The sequence below is a fragment of the Papio anubis genome, chromosome 8, assembly GCF_008728515.1.
Source record: "Papio anubis isolate 15944 chromosome 8, Panubis1.0, whole genome shotgun sequence".
Lineage (NCBI taxonomy): Eukaryota > Metazoa > Chordata > Mammalia > Primates > Cercopithecidae > Papio > Papio anubis.
The window spans coordinates 47,373,118-47,389,250 of record NC_044983.1 but is presented as its reverse complement, the minus strand read 5'-3'; the positions used below and the strand labels follow the sequence as shown (position 1 = coordinate 47,389,250).

General features: G+C 34.2%; 1 protein-coding gene across 9 annotated transcripts in view; it reads left to right on the top strand.

Annotated features, from left to right (window-relative positions):
* The window catches only part of PCMTD1 (protein-L-isoaspartate (D-aspartate) O-methyltransferase domain containing 1), a 113,389-nt gene that overhangs the window by 45,828 nt on the left and 51,428 nt on the right, over positions 1–16,133 (top strand). For 6 of the 9 annotated variants that reach the window (XR_002523792.2, XM_031669556.1, XM_003902732.4 and 3 more), the window contains one exon: positions 8,490–8,592. The exons of 1 other annotated variant lie outside the window; for it this stretch is intronic. Coding sequence is in view for 4 of the 8 variants with exons in the window: in XM_031669556.1 (XP_031525416.1) it covers positions 8,490–8,592 (103 nt within the window). In the remaining 4 variants the exon portion in view is untranslated. Of the gene's footprint in view, positions 1–8,489; positions 8,593–14,618; positions 14,811–16,133 lie in introns of all 9 variants that reach the window. 2 more of the 9 variants (XR_650612.3, XM_009213026.2) reach the window with 1 other exon arrangement.

The window sequence follows — 16,133 nt, the reverse complement described above, 5'->3', positions numbered from 1 at the left end:
TATTACTGCTGATTATACAGTAATAGTAAATAATAAAAATAATAAATATTAGGAAGCAATACAGGTTTTACAAAGTTTTCATACTAATTTCTTCTGGTTATATTTTTTCATACTATTCTTAGAAGTTAGGAGGAAATTTCTCCAGTGATGTGAAGTGGCTTAGGTGGTTCTCTGAGCATTTTGAGTTTTATCTTTGTGATTAACTGTTTCCCAACCAAGGTTGTCTATGTAGCAAATACAGCCAATCCTTACTATTTGCAAATTTTGTCTCTTGAGAATTCACCTACTTACTAATACTTAATTTGAACTCCCCAAATCAAAACCCACACTGCTTTTATGATCACTTGCGAGCTTGCAGAGAGTAACAAAAAATTTGAGTCTCCTGCTTTGCATCTTCCTAGCTGAGGTGGGATAAAGTGAAGCTCTCTCTGCCTACTTATCTCCGTGGTCATACAGAGATGACCAAAGGCATGTCACAAGCTGCAGTCTGCGCTGGGGCCTGTTGATGACTTGAATCCCAATTCTGGCAACAGTTCGTGGGGGTGGCTCAGGCAAGTCACTAACACTTCTTAAGTTTATTTTCTCTTTTGTAAAATAAATAATATAGCCTCTACCAGGATGAGTTCTCAGGATTTAATATTATAATCTGTTTGATATATTTATGTATGTACATATTTTCCTAAGGAGCAGCAGTTCATTTTTTTGCCAATTCAATGTTTGCTGTATTTTTTAGAACATAACTATTACACAGTAAATAATGAGAATTGACTGCGTGTTACTTCGAGAAAAGTACTAAACCGTTCTGAATTTGTTTCCTTAAGTGTAGAATTTGTGAATCTCTATCTCCCTGTGTAGGAGCTGGCACCTACAGAGTTACCTTTGTTACTCTGTGACACAGTCTTCCCTAGGCTGAGTTGGATGTTGGACTGAATGTGTCAGGTTACAGCCAGAGGTTGGCTGGAGTTGGCAGGGCTGCTTGGTCTGCTGGAGTTCTTGGTCTCATCTGGAACCTGCCTTCACATTCTCTCTGGATTTGGTTCCTGCAGGGTCAGTCCATCTACCCTCCCACACCCTTGCCAAAAATTGTTTCCTTGGATTTCACATGTCTATATGTTATGTTTATAAATACTTTGTCCTTTTTTGGGAGCAACTTTGACTTTATCCTGTAGTGAAGGGTGAATCTTTCTTCTTTCTTTAACATCCACGTGCAAAGGATTCATAGATTTCTGCCTCTAAGGTCTGGCAACTAAGCTCTGGACACTCTTGATCTTCCAGGCTGCACTCCCAAGCTGGATTCTTAAACATGGTGCCTGCATCCTGTTTCTTCTCCAGTGTACAGAAGATTCCAGAGTTGAAGCCTTTCCCCAACTGCTTTTTACCTGCCCTCTTGCACATGTGACAAAAAAGTTACCAAATTCTCTTCTTTCTCCTCTGTTTCCTTTCTTAATGAAGAGCACTTTTTTCTTCTAAATTATATAATGCAGAAGCTTGAGTACCAGTCTCTCCTCTTTAATATTTTTTGTGAAGTAGGTAACATAATCACAGGGCTGAAAATTTAAAAGTATCAAAAGAAATACTTCGAAGTATTTTCCTTTTTTTCCTCTCGTATATTTTACCTAGTTGCCTCCCCACTTTGACGATAACTTTATTATAGAGCTCTGAGGACACTGCGATTTTCACAGGCTTTATAAAGATAGTTGGCTTGGAGTCAGAGCAAATTTATTTAGGAGTAAAAGGAAAATATTTGTTGAATTTTGACAGATTTCTTCAAGCAGCTAAAATTAATAAGAAATTAATTTTGAATGGAATGTACTTAATAACATTTACTTCTGTGGCATGCATCATTCCCTACCATCAGATAATATAGATTTAACATATTTTTTTGGTCAGGCACTATTTTAAAATCAAGACATGAAAAATATTTTTATACTTTGTGGATATATTTTTTTTTTCAGTCTTCGTTGTGAACCTTTTAAATTTGAGACTGTAGCTACATTTATGTACTTTATCATTCTTTAAGCAAGTATTATGTTAGACCCTGTGCCAGCTGCTGAGGATATGAAAGTGTTCAAGACACATCTCCTACCCTTGAAATTGTGCGTGATGCTTCTGAACTAGCAATAAAAGTGTGGTGTTAATCTTACTGGCTGTTCTTCATTTAGTCTAGTAAATATTTATTGAGTATTTATGTGAATCTATCACCATGCTGGTCCCAGGTATCTTCATGTACTTCACAAATAGACGTGCAGTGGAATGAAAGAGCTGATGAAAATGTCTTCCAGGGAAAATGATTGCATTAAGAAAAATTTGAGACTGGGCACAGTGGCTCATGCCTGTAATCCCAGCACTTTAGGAGGCCGAGGCGGGCAGATCACCTGAGGTCAGGAGTTCGAGACCAGCCTGACCAACATAGAGAAACCCTGTGTCTACTGAAAATACAAAATTAGCCGGGTGTGGTGGCTCATGCCTGTAAGCTGCTTGGGAGGCTGAGGCAGGAGAATCGCTTGAAACCAGGATGCGAAGGTGAGGTCATGCCATTGCACTCCAGCCTGGGCAACAAGAGCAAAACTCCATCTCAAAAAAAAAAAAAAAAAAAAAAGAATTTGAGTCAAAATCTGAAGGTGTTTAAATTAGCTTTTTAAACTATTCTGTATTATACCTTAACAAATTTTTTTCTCAGCTTGTTGAATTTTCTTTGTTAGAAATTTAATCTCTGTTTTAATATTACGTTGCGCATGTTGGGGTATAGTCATAGGTTGTTCTTGACCTATTAGTCTTGAATATTAGCACATTGTGTAGAAATATGTAAATGAACTTATTGTGACATCTGTTCTTGATATTTCGACATTTTAGAGATACGGTTTACTTAGGGCCTTGGTTCCATTCTCTGTAACTGTGAAACCAACACTTTGAGACCTTTTGTAAACATATTTCTAAGATTCATGTGTGATAAAAGAGAGTAGCATTTGCATAGCCATAGACTGAGAGGAGGCGAGGGACTGGAACGTGTTTCTGGTAAATTGCAGGACTTGTTACATGATGCCTTTCCCAAAGCTGGAGAGCAAAGAACAAGGTCTAATCTTACTAGCTTCAGAATGGTTAAGCTAACATGGCAAGACTCAGGACAAATTTGACAGTGTTTGATGTTTTTCCCAATGTGATATAGTTGGATGGGAGAAATAAATATATCTTAATAAGTGTTTGGAATATATTAGAACAGCTTCTCTTAATTGTCTAGTTAATAATTACTTAGCCTTTCGCCAATTGCTTTCCTCCTTTTTCCTTTATTCACCTTTGGTCTGTTTTATTTTTGTGCATTATACCACAGGATATTCGTGGAAAGAGTGAAACCTATTCCTGTCAACTTTTTACCCGTTACTCTCCTTGAATACTTACAAAGTTGCTTATAAATCTTCATAAAGATACCTTATTTTATATAACTAAAATTAGTAATGTCATTGTAATTTCTTGAAAGATCCTTTTATATTTATATTTTAATTCTCATTGACTTTATATTAGTTTCATAGAAACCTAATAACTGATCCATCTACTCCCCCTTGTGGTGAATATTTAGTTTTAGCCAAAATACTTTTGCTGGTAGCTATTAACTCTTGATGTTACTTTACTATAATGTGAACAGAGATTTGGATAGTCCAAAACAGATTTTAAAAAATAATTCAGATGGAGCTTTATAATAAGGTGGCTAGTACTGCTCAGCCCCAGTTGTATGTTAGGATTATCTGCAGACCCTGGGTCACACCCTGAGAGATTCCTTTTTATTTGTTTGTGGTTGGTCCCAGGCATTTACAGTTTAAATCAAATTAAGTTTAATCTACTTTTAAAAATTAAAAATTCCCAGGTTATTCTAATATGCAGTCAGGGTTGAGAACCCTTTATATAGGTTATAATTATGCTTCTACAACTAACTATTCCTGTATATGGGGAGAGAGCACATCATAATTTTTAACAACAGTTTATCTGTCTATTACGTTACAGTGTGCACAGTACTTTTACGTAAATTTAATGCTTTTTCCCAGGGACTCCTTTTATACAGTGGGAACCGGTCTTATAGTGACTGGTCTTAAGATTATATAACAGTTAGGAGGAACTGGGATTGGAAACCAAGACATCTGACCTTTCATCTATCTTTCTCACCATACCAGTATTTTGATCTCAGAGTCCTCAGCTGAAATGATGGATCTTGAATTATTTCACCTTTAGAACTTTATGTATTATGAAGTACTTTTTGCCTGTGGCTATGTTCTGTAAACTAGCGTTACACAAAATACTAAAGGCACAGTGAACTTCATTCAGATGCAGTGTGGAACTCTTAGGTTTCCTTGGTCTGCCTCAGTCTTCTTCTCATCGGCACCACACTGTCAAACTGTTGGACATTACACGGGGTGAACATAGATATAAATTAAAAAGTTGGTATTGCATAGACACTTGATGCCTAAATCGAGTAATTATTGACTTTTATGTACAAGCTTGGGTTCTTGACTAATTGGTAAATGATAAATGAACTAGATTAGATCCAATTATTAGAAAATTAGATCCAATGAATGTGATTTGAAAACTTGAAAGCAGCTTAGATTTTAGTATATTTGTTATTGTTCTCGATGGGGATTTGTCAACCTTAAAAATTATTTTTTATGTAAAGATTCCTAGGTATTTCTAATTACTGTATTTGTTTTAATAAACTTTGGCTTCACTGTATGTTTCTATGTTCTCTTTAATATTTAGCTATTAAAGGTCAACATTTTCTTTTTTTCAAAAATATATGTTACAAAAATTAAGCCCTTGTTTCATAGAAAAATCTTCACATTGGCGAATACAAAATAACATTGGAATTCTAAGTCAAATTTATGCTTCACTTGGCCTGTTAACATCATCATCTTTTGGATACCATTTCACTTTTTTCCATTGACAACTTGTACCTTTCTATTAGCTGTATATTACTTGTTTATTTATTTGAACATTTATGCTCTTTTTAAAACTCTTTCAGTAGTCCATTGTTTTTTGATTGAAAAAAGTTATACATGCAAATGGTTAAAACAAACTTTATACAAAAGCATATAATGATAAAAATGTTTCCTTACCACCCTAGATCTCTTAGTCCCCTTTCTCAGAAGCAGCTATGTATGCTTTTTCAATTTTCTGTTTTATTCTCCTGTTGTTCTATTTAATATAGATACCAAATGTGAGTTGTAATAATCAGCATTGCATTACATTTTTATACACTTAATGCATTCAAGGTGTATATCACATTCTAAATAAATGAGATATTGGTGACATTGCTATTTAAATTCTGCCTTTTATTAATGCATTTTTCTTTTTAATTTACTTTGAACATGTTAGTTACCATTCACATTGTTAAGTAGTTATCATTAGAGATGTGCCTCCATGTCATCGAAAATTAAACAGTTTCATCTATAAAAAATCATAATTGGTGTTTACATTCGATATTAATGCATAGCATATTTTACATGTGTATTTTTGTTGTTTGTCAAATCCTTTACATATTAATGAATTGTCTTTATCTTTCATTATTAAATATCTTGTGTCAAAGTAGTATGAAAAACAAGTTATGTGAAAAAAAAGAAAGTTTCTTTAAGCTTATTTGCAAAAGTTGACACTTAGATAATAAGCAGAAAGCAGGAAAAATAAAACGAAAAAGAGACCTGTGGCATCTTTAACTGAGAGCCTAGAACTTTGAAATTCAGACTCTTTCTGTTAATAGTGCAGTTTGAACTATGGATTAGAAGCTTTGATTATAGATTCTTAACACCTTTGTTATTATATTTACATATTCTGTCTTACAGGAAACATAGAGTGCTAGTAGTATTGACCTTTTTAATTGATCTCATATCTATGCAGCCCTGGATTTTCTTTTTTATAAAATTGTAACTAGATTTTTTTTTTCCTCTCTCTCTCTCTGTCTCTCTATCTCTTTTTTTTCTTTCTAAAGACACGGTCTCACTCTGTTGCCCAGCCCAGAATTGCAGTGACAGGAACATAGAGTCTTATAGGAAACATAGAGTGCCAGCAATATTAACCTTTTTAATTAGACTATCTATGCAACCCTGGTTTTTCTGTTTTTATAAAAATGTAACTAGATTTTTTTTTCTCTCTTTTTTCTTTCTTCTTTTTTAAAACAAACAAAACCATGGTTTCTCACTGTTGCCCAGCCCAGAGTGCAGTGGCAGGAACACAACAAACTCACTGTAGCTTTTACCTCTTGGTCTCAAGCAATCCTCCTGCCTCAGCCTCTCAAGTAGCATGCACCACTAAGCCCGGCTACTTTTTTGTTTATTGTAGAGACGAAGCCTTGCTGTGTTGCCCAGGCTGGTCTCAGAGTCCTAGGCTCAAGCAGTTCTCCCACCTTGGCCTCCCAAAGTGCTGGGATTACAGGTGTGAGTCACAGTGCCTGACCCTAGGTTCTTAATGGATAATGAAAATGTAAACGTCTCATGTTTTATAGTCAATGGATCACCCTAAAAGGAAGAAAGGGAAATTAGGTTTATGTCATAGGATAGTATTTTTCTTACTGTGTACATGAGTAAGTGTAGCTTTATTTGATTTTTTTTTTTTTTCTTTTTCTGAGACAGAGGCTTGCTCTGTCACCCACGCTGGAGTGCAGTGGCAAGATCTTGGCTCAATGCAACCTCCGTCTTCTGAGTTGAAGCAATTCTTATGCTTCAGCCTCCCAAGAAACTGGGATTAAAGGTGTGCACCACCACACCTGGCAAATTTTTCTATTTTTAGTAGAGACAGGGTTTTGCCAAGTTGGCCAGGATGGTCTCAAACTCCTGGGCTCAAGCCATCTGCCCGCGTTGGCCTCCTAAAGTGCTGGGATTACAGGCGTGAGCCACCACATCCTGCCTGTATTTGAATTATTTTAAATGAGGAAAACTATTTGGCTTTTTAAAACATTTTATATGTTGACACCTATGGAAATTCAAATTCTCAGAATATTCACATTTAATGTATTGAAAAGTGACTTCACTGTGTGCTTTTCTAAGTTAAATTTTTTGTCTGCTTTATTATTTTGAATATAAAAGATTTTAGTTTTACTCAGTTTATCTGTAGTAATAGTAATTGCAAGGAGTCATAAATGATTTTGGACAGATGTTCCAGTTTTCAGATGAAGGCTAAGAGTTCATAAGGAAGGAAACAAGCAAAAAGTTTAACATTGTTTTAATCAGGGCAATTCATAAAATGTAAAAACATTGCAAAGGAAGTTAATTCTGTTGTGGTTTGATGAATCAAGCACCTTTTTATTTAATTTTCCTATCTGAACACATTTTTCAAGTAAAATTAGTGTTTTTAAAAAACTATAAAAGTATACTAGGGGAAGGCATTATTCTTATCTGATTTTGGTTTGAAGATTATATCTGAACATTTTGGTTAAATTTGTATAGTCTAGATATTTCTTAGACGGCAAAGCATATTTTACATGTACTGTTTGAACATTCAAACGTGACAATTTATGATTGTGATTTTTTTGGTTAAAAGTACCTAATGGTCAGTAGAAACAATCCAAATATGCACTGTTGTTTTAGACATTTAGTGGAGGGCACATCCAGTTAAATATTTCCTAAAGATACTGAAAATAATACACCTTCCAGGTCTAATGTTAAAGGAAAAAATGTTGAGTGGAAAACCTGGTTGGCTCAATTTCAGAAGCTGAAAAGGGATTAACTGTAATTTGTGTGTTATATTCTCATGTGGGTCATGGGGCAGGTTAGTATGTATGTACGGTAGCCTTAGGAGATACTGAGTCCTCGTATTTTCAGTGTGAGCTGGTACCAGGGTGGGGGAAAAGAGCCAGCCCAAGTACCTCTCTGGGGGCTGAGAACGCTCTCCTCTATTCATTCCCCTTTTCCTCGGAGGTCAGTCCATCCATGGGCATATGTAAAGAGAAATCCTAAGTGAGAAGTGTAAAATATGCTGGAGCATGAGGGTCAAGTCCAGCATGCTGTCCGATGACCACATTCTGCTAGGCACTGGGAGCTCCAAAAAGCGTGGAATGGGGTGGGAATTTAGCCTCTGCTGGCTGGGGATAGGAATGCCCCGAGACATTCATGCAGTATCTGTGTCAGCGCATGTTTTTAAGTATGTTGAATTACAAATTTTTTAGCAAATGATAAAATAATAGCAAGTAACTTAAACTTCATTTAGAAATATTATTGTTTTGGAAGTTTTGTCCTGCCAGATAAGCTCCTCTCTTGGGACAGCTCTGTAGGTTTCAACCTTATGCCTGGTAGTGTTTTTTGATAGAAAACTCAGGCAAACTGTTTTTTTTCCTTTTTTACATTAAAGCAATGTACATGGATTTCCATTCAACTTTTAAATCTGTAGCTAGGAGGTATTTGCATATTTCAAGCCATCTTTAAGTACTCCTGTGATGTATAAATGAGCAGAACTTAAAAGAGCTCTGTAAGGGCATATTATTAATATCTTTTATAAAAATGCTGCTACGATTGCAGGTCCTTTTGGAATAAATCATGGGATTGAGCTTCATTCAGATGTGGTGGAATATGCCAAGGAAAAACTGGAGAGCTTCATCAAAAATAGTGATAGCTTTGATAAGTAAGTATTCATATCTATAGTTTTGGTTTGAAATCACTTAATAAATAGATACATGCAACTTGACTATTCTTGAACACTATTATTGATCCTGACTGACTCAATTGAATGCAGTAAAAATCAGTGCACCATAAAATGAGAAAAAGTTAATATTATTCTGTGCTATAACTTTACCTATATGTAATTCTATAGTAAATTATAAATATAGTAATTTTTTGCTACTAGCACTTTATTAGTAATGTTGAATTCATTAAACATTATTCAGGTATCTTTTCTGGAGATACAATGTAATGCTGTGATTGCAGTATTTGTCTGGAACTGGTTTTTTTTACCTTTTGGATAGTAATTTAGTAGTTTTGTCCTCTTCAGTTGTAACATAAGAGGTGGTACCTGTCAGTATACAAAGGACTTTAACATATTCAGCTACTTTGTAATACATCCAGAAGAAATGATAATAGAAATACATTGATATATCTTGTGATAGGATTGTTTATGAGAAATTGGTTTATAAAACCATTGTTTTAAACTCACAATATAACTCCCCTTAGAAGAAATATTGCACAGGCTTTGGTCCTTGGGCTGGCAGGAAAAGTCCATTTGGTGTATAATCCTAAAATTCTGCATTACTATGGAGCAAGGGCACTTACACTGAAATCCATGAGCTCTTTGAAATTGTGTAAAATTTGGAGAGCTTTTACATCTTTCATTTCTCTGTGTATCTTATTTTCAAAGAGAAAAAGTGTTAAAAAGGATAGAAAACATAAGCTTAGAACAGTCACTTTAAAGAACGAAGTTTTAGGCAAAAACTGAAAATTTCAACTTGGCTTGTTGGGAGTGGGCCCTCATTTATCTTCAGCCCTTGGCTATGACCAAAACTTGAGGGAGGGGGCTAGATCAGAACTGAGGACTTTTCTCTAGAAAGATCTAGATTGAAGGACAGCACCGGAGAGAAGAAGCCAAAAAACCTTGTGAATATCTTCAGAAGAATGTTTATTTTCCCCCTCCTCCCTTTGCCTTTTCTCCCCTTCCTCTTGTACTTTTGTTTCATTCCCCTTTGCAATCCCAGTTTGTATTTATCCTCTGGCAAGTGGCATTTGATTGGTTGAAGAACAGAACCTGATGTAATGGAGCAAAATCCTCAATACTTACAATGAAGGCAAGATCTTGTGTCTACCTAGGTGTGATTGTAACTGTGTTAAAGATTGCAGGCAGCAGGCAGGCATGGGGCAGTTGGGAAATGCTCAGGTTTTATTTTTACTGTAATTCAATGGATTTAAGCAAGCCATTTGAATTTTCTGCATTAATTTACTGAACACCATCCTATATCTTATTTATGCTTGTCTTAACAACACGTAATGCACATTTTGATTCGTTTTTCAAGGCTTACTGTGTTGGTTCATATCCTATTTCCAAGAAAAGCACGTTTGGCAGAAATAAAAGTTTTTAGTCCAAATTATTTGACAAGAAATTTGGATTCAATTTTAGCATCCTTTTTTGTCTTTATCGTTTCTCTCTGTCTTAAGGATTATAGTAGCATGGTAAGTGCTTAAGATGTAGTCGTGATGTATTTTCATACAGTCATTAGAACTATAGAATTTTATTTATTTTATTTAATTGCTATTAAGTATTTGTTTTAATCTCGAAACAGTGTACACAAAAGGGCTCTTTGAGTACATTTCAACTTAGAAAATATAAAAGTATTAGTAAAAGCAAATGTTTAAGGTCTATTTTAAGCTCTGTTGTATATTAGTTATTAATAGATTTCACCTATTAATACATGAAGACACAGATAATTCCATTTTGGGTCATTAATTGAGCAGAACAGACTCAAGGAAGACTCTTGAATCAGTGAAGCAACTCTGTACAAGTATCTGTGGAGCTCAAGCTTATTGCTGGCAAGAGGGTATAGTCCTGGGAAACAGTAAAATATGTTGTGATTTGAAGTGTTTCTATGTTGATGTAATTTAAATAATAATCCACAACACAGATAAGTTTGAAGACTACTTATTTATGTATCTCAATTTTTAAAAATTCTTAAAATTGGTGGTTTTTTTTTTTTTTGTAATTGTAAAATACTCAAATTTCCCTGGCTTATATTTCTTTAGTTTTATTTTGTCATTACTGTGTTACACAGGTTTGTTATTCATAATATGATGAATCATAAAATACAGTGATGACTGGTATAAATGTTTCTCTGTAATTTTTTATGGCCTTGTTTTAGTTATATGTAGTTGTTTCTAAAGTGTTTGTTACAGCTTATTTTTGAAACAGATTCTTAATTCATGAACTAGTCATGAAAAATACAGTTCTGACAATTTTATTATCCTAATCTTCAGTGTACCAAAACATTCCTGTTACGTGTTTCAGATTATAAAGTAGCTTATATACAAGGAGTAGTAGGTATTAGGAAAATGTTTCATTTTGCGTAATGTAATGAGTGGCTGGATTCAGTGTTTTTTTTTTTTTTTTTGTTCCTTTTATACAGTTTGGTTTCAGTGACAAATTATAAAAATGATTTTTCTTACATGTGTTTTGATTATTTTCAGTTTGTCTTGATGTTTGTGGATAATATTTAAACTTATTTTCAAGTTTAAAATATTTTACAAACTTGCTGTGCCAAGTGGTTTGAAAATCTCATTTCTAAGCAGTTTTATTTAATTATGGTTCATCAAAATACAGATTTTAGTTAACAAAATATAAGATAACTGACGAAAATTAATTGCTGTTTATATATTCCTTAGTACCAGATTATCCTTGATTATGTGTAATGGAGAGAGAATAAATAGCTGAAACCTAATATTCTTCCAGTTTTTTTTATCCTGTCGGTTTGGATCTTTTTTTAATCAGTCCCCTTTTCAAAAGTATTATCATGTCACTTATAGTTTGAATTGCATTTTTAAAGTTTTCTTTTATACATATATTTAAGATCGTAGTAAACTCCCAAATGCAGTAGAGGGGGAAAAAAATCCATACACTAATCAGCATGAGAATATATAATGTTAGGTGACCTTTTTAAGAATACAAATATAGGCTGGGTGTGGTGGCTCACACCTGTAATCTTAACACTTTGGGAGGCCAAGGTAGGCGGATTGCTTGAGCCTGGGAGTTTGAGACCAGCCTGGGCAAAGATGGCGAAACCCTGTCTCTACAAAAAAAAAAAAAAAATTACAAAAATTAGCTGAGTATGGTTGCACATACCTGTATTCCCAGCTACTTGGGAGGCTGAGGTGGGAGGATCGCTTGGACACGGGATGCGAAGGTTGCAGTAAGCCAAGATTGCACCATTGCGCTCCAGCCTAGGCAACAGAGTGAGACCTTTTCTCAAAATAAAATACAAATATGTTTTTATGTTGTATAAAGCTTGATTCCTGTGTCTTGAAAGTAGTATTCTTTCTTTAGAAATAAGTAAGTACTTTTAAACTTTCTATGTCTTAGTCTTATATCAGCAAATGAAATAATGTGGAGAGGCTACTCTGGATTTACTGTACTGGAGGTGGGAGGGAAGGGGGAAGTTTTATGTCTGATGTATTCCTTTGATACATACGGTATTTTTAAATTCACTGAAATTGTCTTATAAAAATGATGTGATTTCAAGGGTCCTGTGAAACATTGGCAAGCTTTTCCCACAAATCCCGATTAGTAAATCTTTTAAGCTTGCTAATCTAAATGGTGTCTGTTGCCACCACCTGACTCTGCCTTTGCAGTATAAAACTGGACACAAATGCCATGAAAATGAACGGGCTTGAGGGTATTCCAGTAACACTTTATTTACAAAAACACTTTGTTTATGAGCTGTAGTCTGGACTTGGCCTGCTCTCCGTAGTTTGCTGACTCCTATTGTACTTTTATACACGCTCTCCTAAACATCCTATGTTTAGCTACACAAGGAAAGGCCTTTAGGTATCTGGCTTTTGAGAGGGAAGGAGGATATTGGGAAAGTAAAATTATGAGTCAGTATTTGCTCATGTATGGTTAAAAAAAAATCTCCAGCTTTACTTAGAAGAGTATGTTAAAGGAACCTGAATTATAGACTTTTTACCATGTAAATACTTTGAAAATGAATTGATTATTAGTGTAGCATTTATTTATAACCACACATATGTAATGTATATACATGTATGTATTTGATTTAGCTCCCTAGAATGCATGCTTTAGAGAGGGCCATTTTCTTGTAAAGCATTAATTAGGCCAATAGATCCTATATTCTTTCCTTTTTGGGTGACTTATAGCTGTGACTTTGAGAGTATGACAGTGTCAGTAGCCAGATGAGTATAATGTAGTTTGAATTATTGGAGATTTTCATTCCATATGAATGAAAGACCATTGTCTCCGTATAGTTTGCCATGTAAATGAGTCATGATATGAATAATGAAAATAGTAATGAGATGATACAAAATGATAGCACCTAATATGCATTGTCTATTCATTAGTGTTAACCATTCTAAATGTTTTATCCATAGTTCTAGAGACAATATTAATTGGTGTTCACATTTCCCAGATGAGAAAACTGAGGGTTAGAAAAAGAGTCTATAACCTGAGCCTGGGAGTCTTTTTACTTAGTTCTATTTGGCTCTTATGATGTCAATGTTGATTTATTCTAATATTTCTTTCCAGCAAGGTACTGCTATCAGTGAATTACAGCCTAGCAACTTGGATAGGAAAGTTTCCTAGATAGGAAAGTTGAAGGAGTACTTTTATTTTCATCATTTACTTTTTTCACATTAGAATTAAGGAATGCTGTTAATGTATAGTGTATTTAATTCACTATAGCATTTATATTAAAGAGCATATCTTGTTCATTAATGAGACTTGCCTATGGCATGAATTTTTATTGGGGTCAGAGATGGGTGGGGGAGGCAATTCATTACTCAAATTTAGCTGAGGTGTAAGTTTTATATGTAGAGTTAGAGTAGACTTTTGTATTTTAGAAGATTTAGTTGATATTGTCATATCTACTATCCTAATTTTATTTTAAATTATATGTTCATTTTTCACATATGATTTGCATTTGAAAATTAGATGCTTGTATATTCTATCGTCTTTTATTTACTTCATCTTTATGAGAATTACATTTATTTAAAGGAGTTTTCCTATATATAATTCGTTATATATTCAGTATTCAAAATATTTCTCAAATATGTGAACATTTTGGTATTCTAATGTTTAGAAGTAGTTTTATAATAATTGTTAGAGATTGTAAATATATTTTAAAGTTATGACAGATATGTAAATACATTTTACAATTATGACAGACATTGAGATGTTGAGAGAGAGAAATCCTTGAAAATAGTCATCAGGACTATCAGTTACATATTTTAACCTCTGTTAGAAATGGCATGGGGAAAAATTTCATGGCTTCAAACACATTTTTAGGAGAAGAAATTGTTGAAATACAATTTCAGCAATAAAAGGCTCTCCTTTGTATGACTTATGTGTCACATTTCCTGTAAAATGTTTGGAGATTGTTTTTGTTACTATGAATCTCTGATGCTTTCTTTAATGAACAATAACTGTATTTACTTGCAACACATTGCTTGGAATTATTCTGAATTATTCTGAGATGAGTTTGATTCATTTGAAAGGGAAAACACTTGAAAATGTAAAGTTTAGTTTTTCAAAAGATTGTAATTAAATAGCTTAATTATTGATTGTTGGAGTCCTTGAATGGTATAAGTGTATTTGGAGATCAAGAGTTTAACATTTCCCTTGGTTTTCTTCACAATGGAAAAATTTGAAGTTTTGTTTTGTCTTAATAAAGCAGTCATGGCTCTTAAAACTCAAAATGTGTATTTTGACAAAGTATTTCAAGAAAAAGAAGTTGTTGTGATTCATTTGGCAGGTTGTTTTGGATGAGGTGTGAGAACAAGGTAGGATTCTTTTCCACGTCCTTGAAATTTCTTTATTCCACCGGAATAATTGTCTAAAATTTCAATAACAGCATCCTGTGGCACATGATAAACTAGGTGTGCAAATTGTCAGCCCCACTTCAACAGTGTATTGAAGGGGAATGTTGTTTTTTCTACTCTCAGTCAGCTCCTAGACCTAGACTATCCGTCTAAGAGGGAAGCTACAGGGCAAGGCTAGGTCACCCTGATCTCCTAGCAGCTTATCAAAAGAATTATATGGGCAAGTTGGCAAGGTCCCTGCTGTGAACGAAATCATCTGTCCATCTCAAGATGAAGATATTCCAACCTGCACCTATAAAGAAAACCACTGCTAAGGTAAGTGATTAGAATCCCGGTGTCATTTTGGGCAAGTGTTCATGTTCTAAACCGAGATATTTATGTGCTCTATATTTCTTCATAAATGATTTTCAGGGTACATTTTATTAAGAGTATGTCAATTACTTTTCCTTATCTGCATAAGAGAGTCTGAGAATATTCATTGAATTTTCAGGTTTAAATCAATAAATTATTATAAGCTTAGAATGAATGATTTTGTGGTTATTATACACATTTCAGGACTGTTGATTTTTTTTTCTGTATACATATAACATATTTTTGGTAGCGTAATTTAGGAGTGTGGGACATCTCTATCTTGGAAATTTTGTTTTGAACATTTTTTTCAAAGAATAAAAATGATTGCTACTTTTTATTTTACTTACAAACATAAAATTTTAATGAACTCCTAACAATTAGGGAAGGAACACACCAACCACTCTTTTGCAAGTAATTATAAACACGTATTAAGTATCATTTTAGTAGAATTTTTGCCATTTTTTTTCTTCTCAGATTTTGTTTATTGTGGTGTTGATGTAAAAAGGTAGATTTCAGATTTTCTTTCACCATTTTTAACATAATTTCTGTGTGTAATTTTATACATAGTATTATTTTGTAATAAACTTGAGAACTTCCTTTGAGTTTATTGTTCAGTCTTAGAGATTCTACAGAAATTGTATTTGTAGTTTAAAATATGTCCTTTACCTCTATAGGTTTATGGAAACTTAGGTAAGATACAGAAGTTAAAAGATAGAGCCTAAGGAGGAAAAATGTTTATTTTCTTCTCTACTTTGGAAGAATCAATAGGAGTTGTAATTTACTCTGTTCGATAGCATGGTAGCCACCATCTGTGTCTTGAATCAATCATCTAGTTATTCACATATATAAATATCAGTAAACATTTACCTGAATTCTTTTTTTCTTTGAGACAGGGTCTTGCTCTGTCACATGGGCTGGAGTGCAGTGGCATGGTCATAACTCACCGTAGTTTCCAGCTTGTGGGCTCAAGCGATCCTCTCACCTTGGCCTTCGGAGTAGCTGGGACTATAGGCGTGTGCTACCATGCCCAACTGATTTTTTAAAAGACATTTGTGGAGACAGGGTCTTGCCACGTTGCCCAGACTGGTCTGGAACTCCTGGGCTCAAGTGATCCTCCTGCCTTGGCCTCTGAAAATGCTGGGATTATAGGAGTGAAGAGCCACACCTGGCCTACCTGAAAAATTGTAATCATAGACTTTTGGAAAAAATATTAACTGAAATTTTGGCCACTCTGTAACCTGACTGGTATGAATTTGTTTACATGAAATGCTGTATAAAAATAAGTTA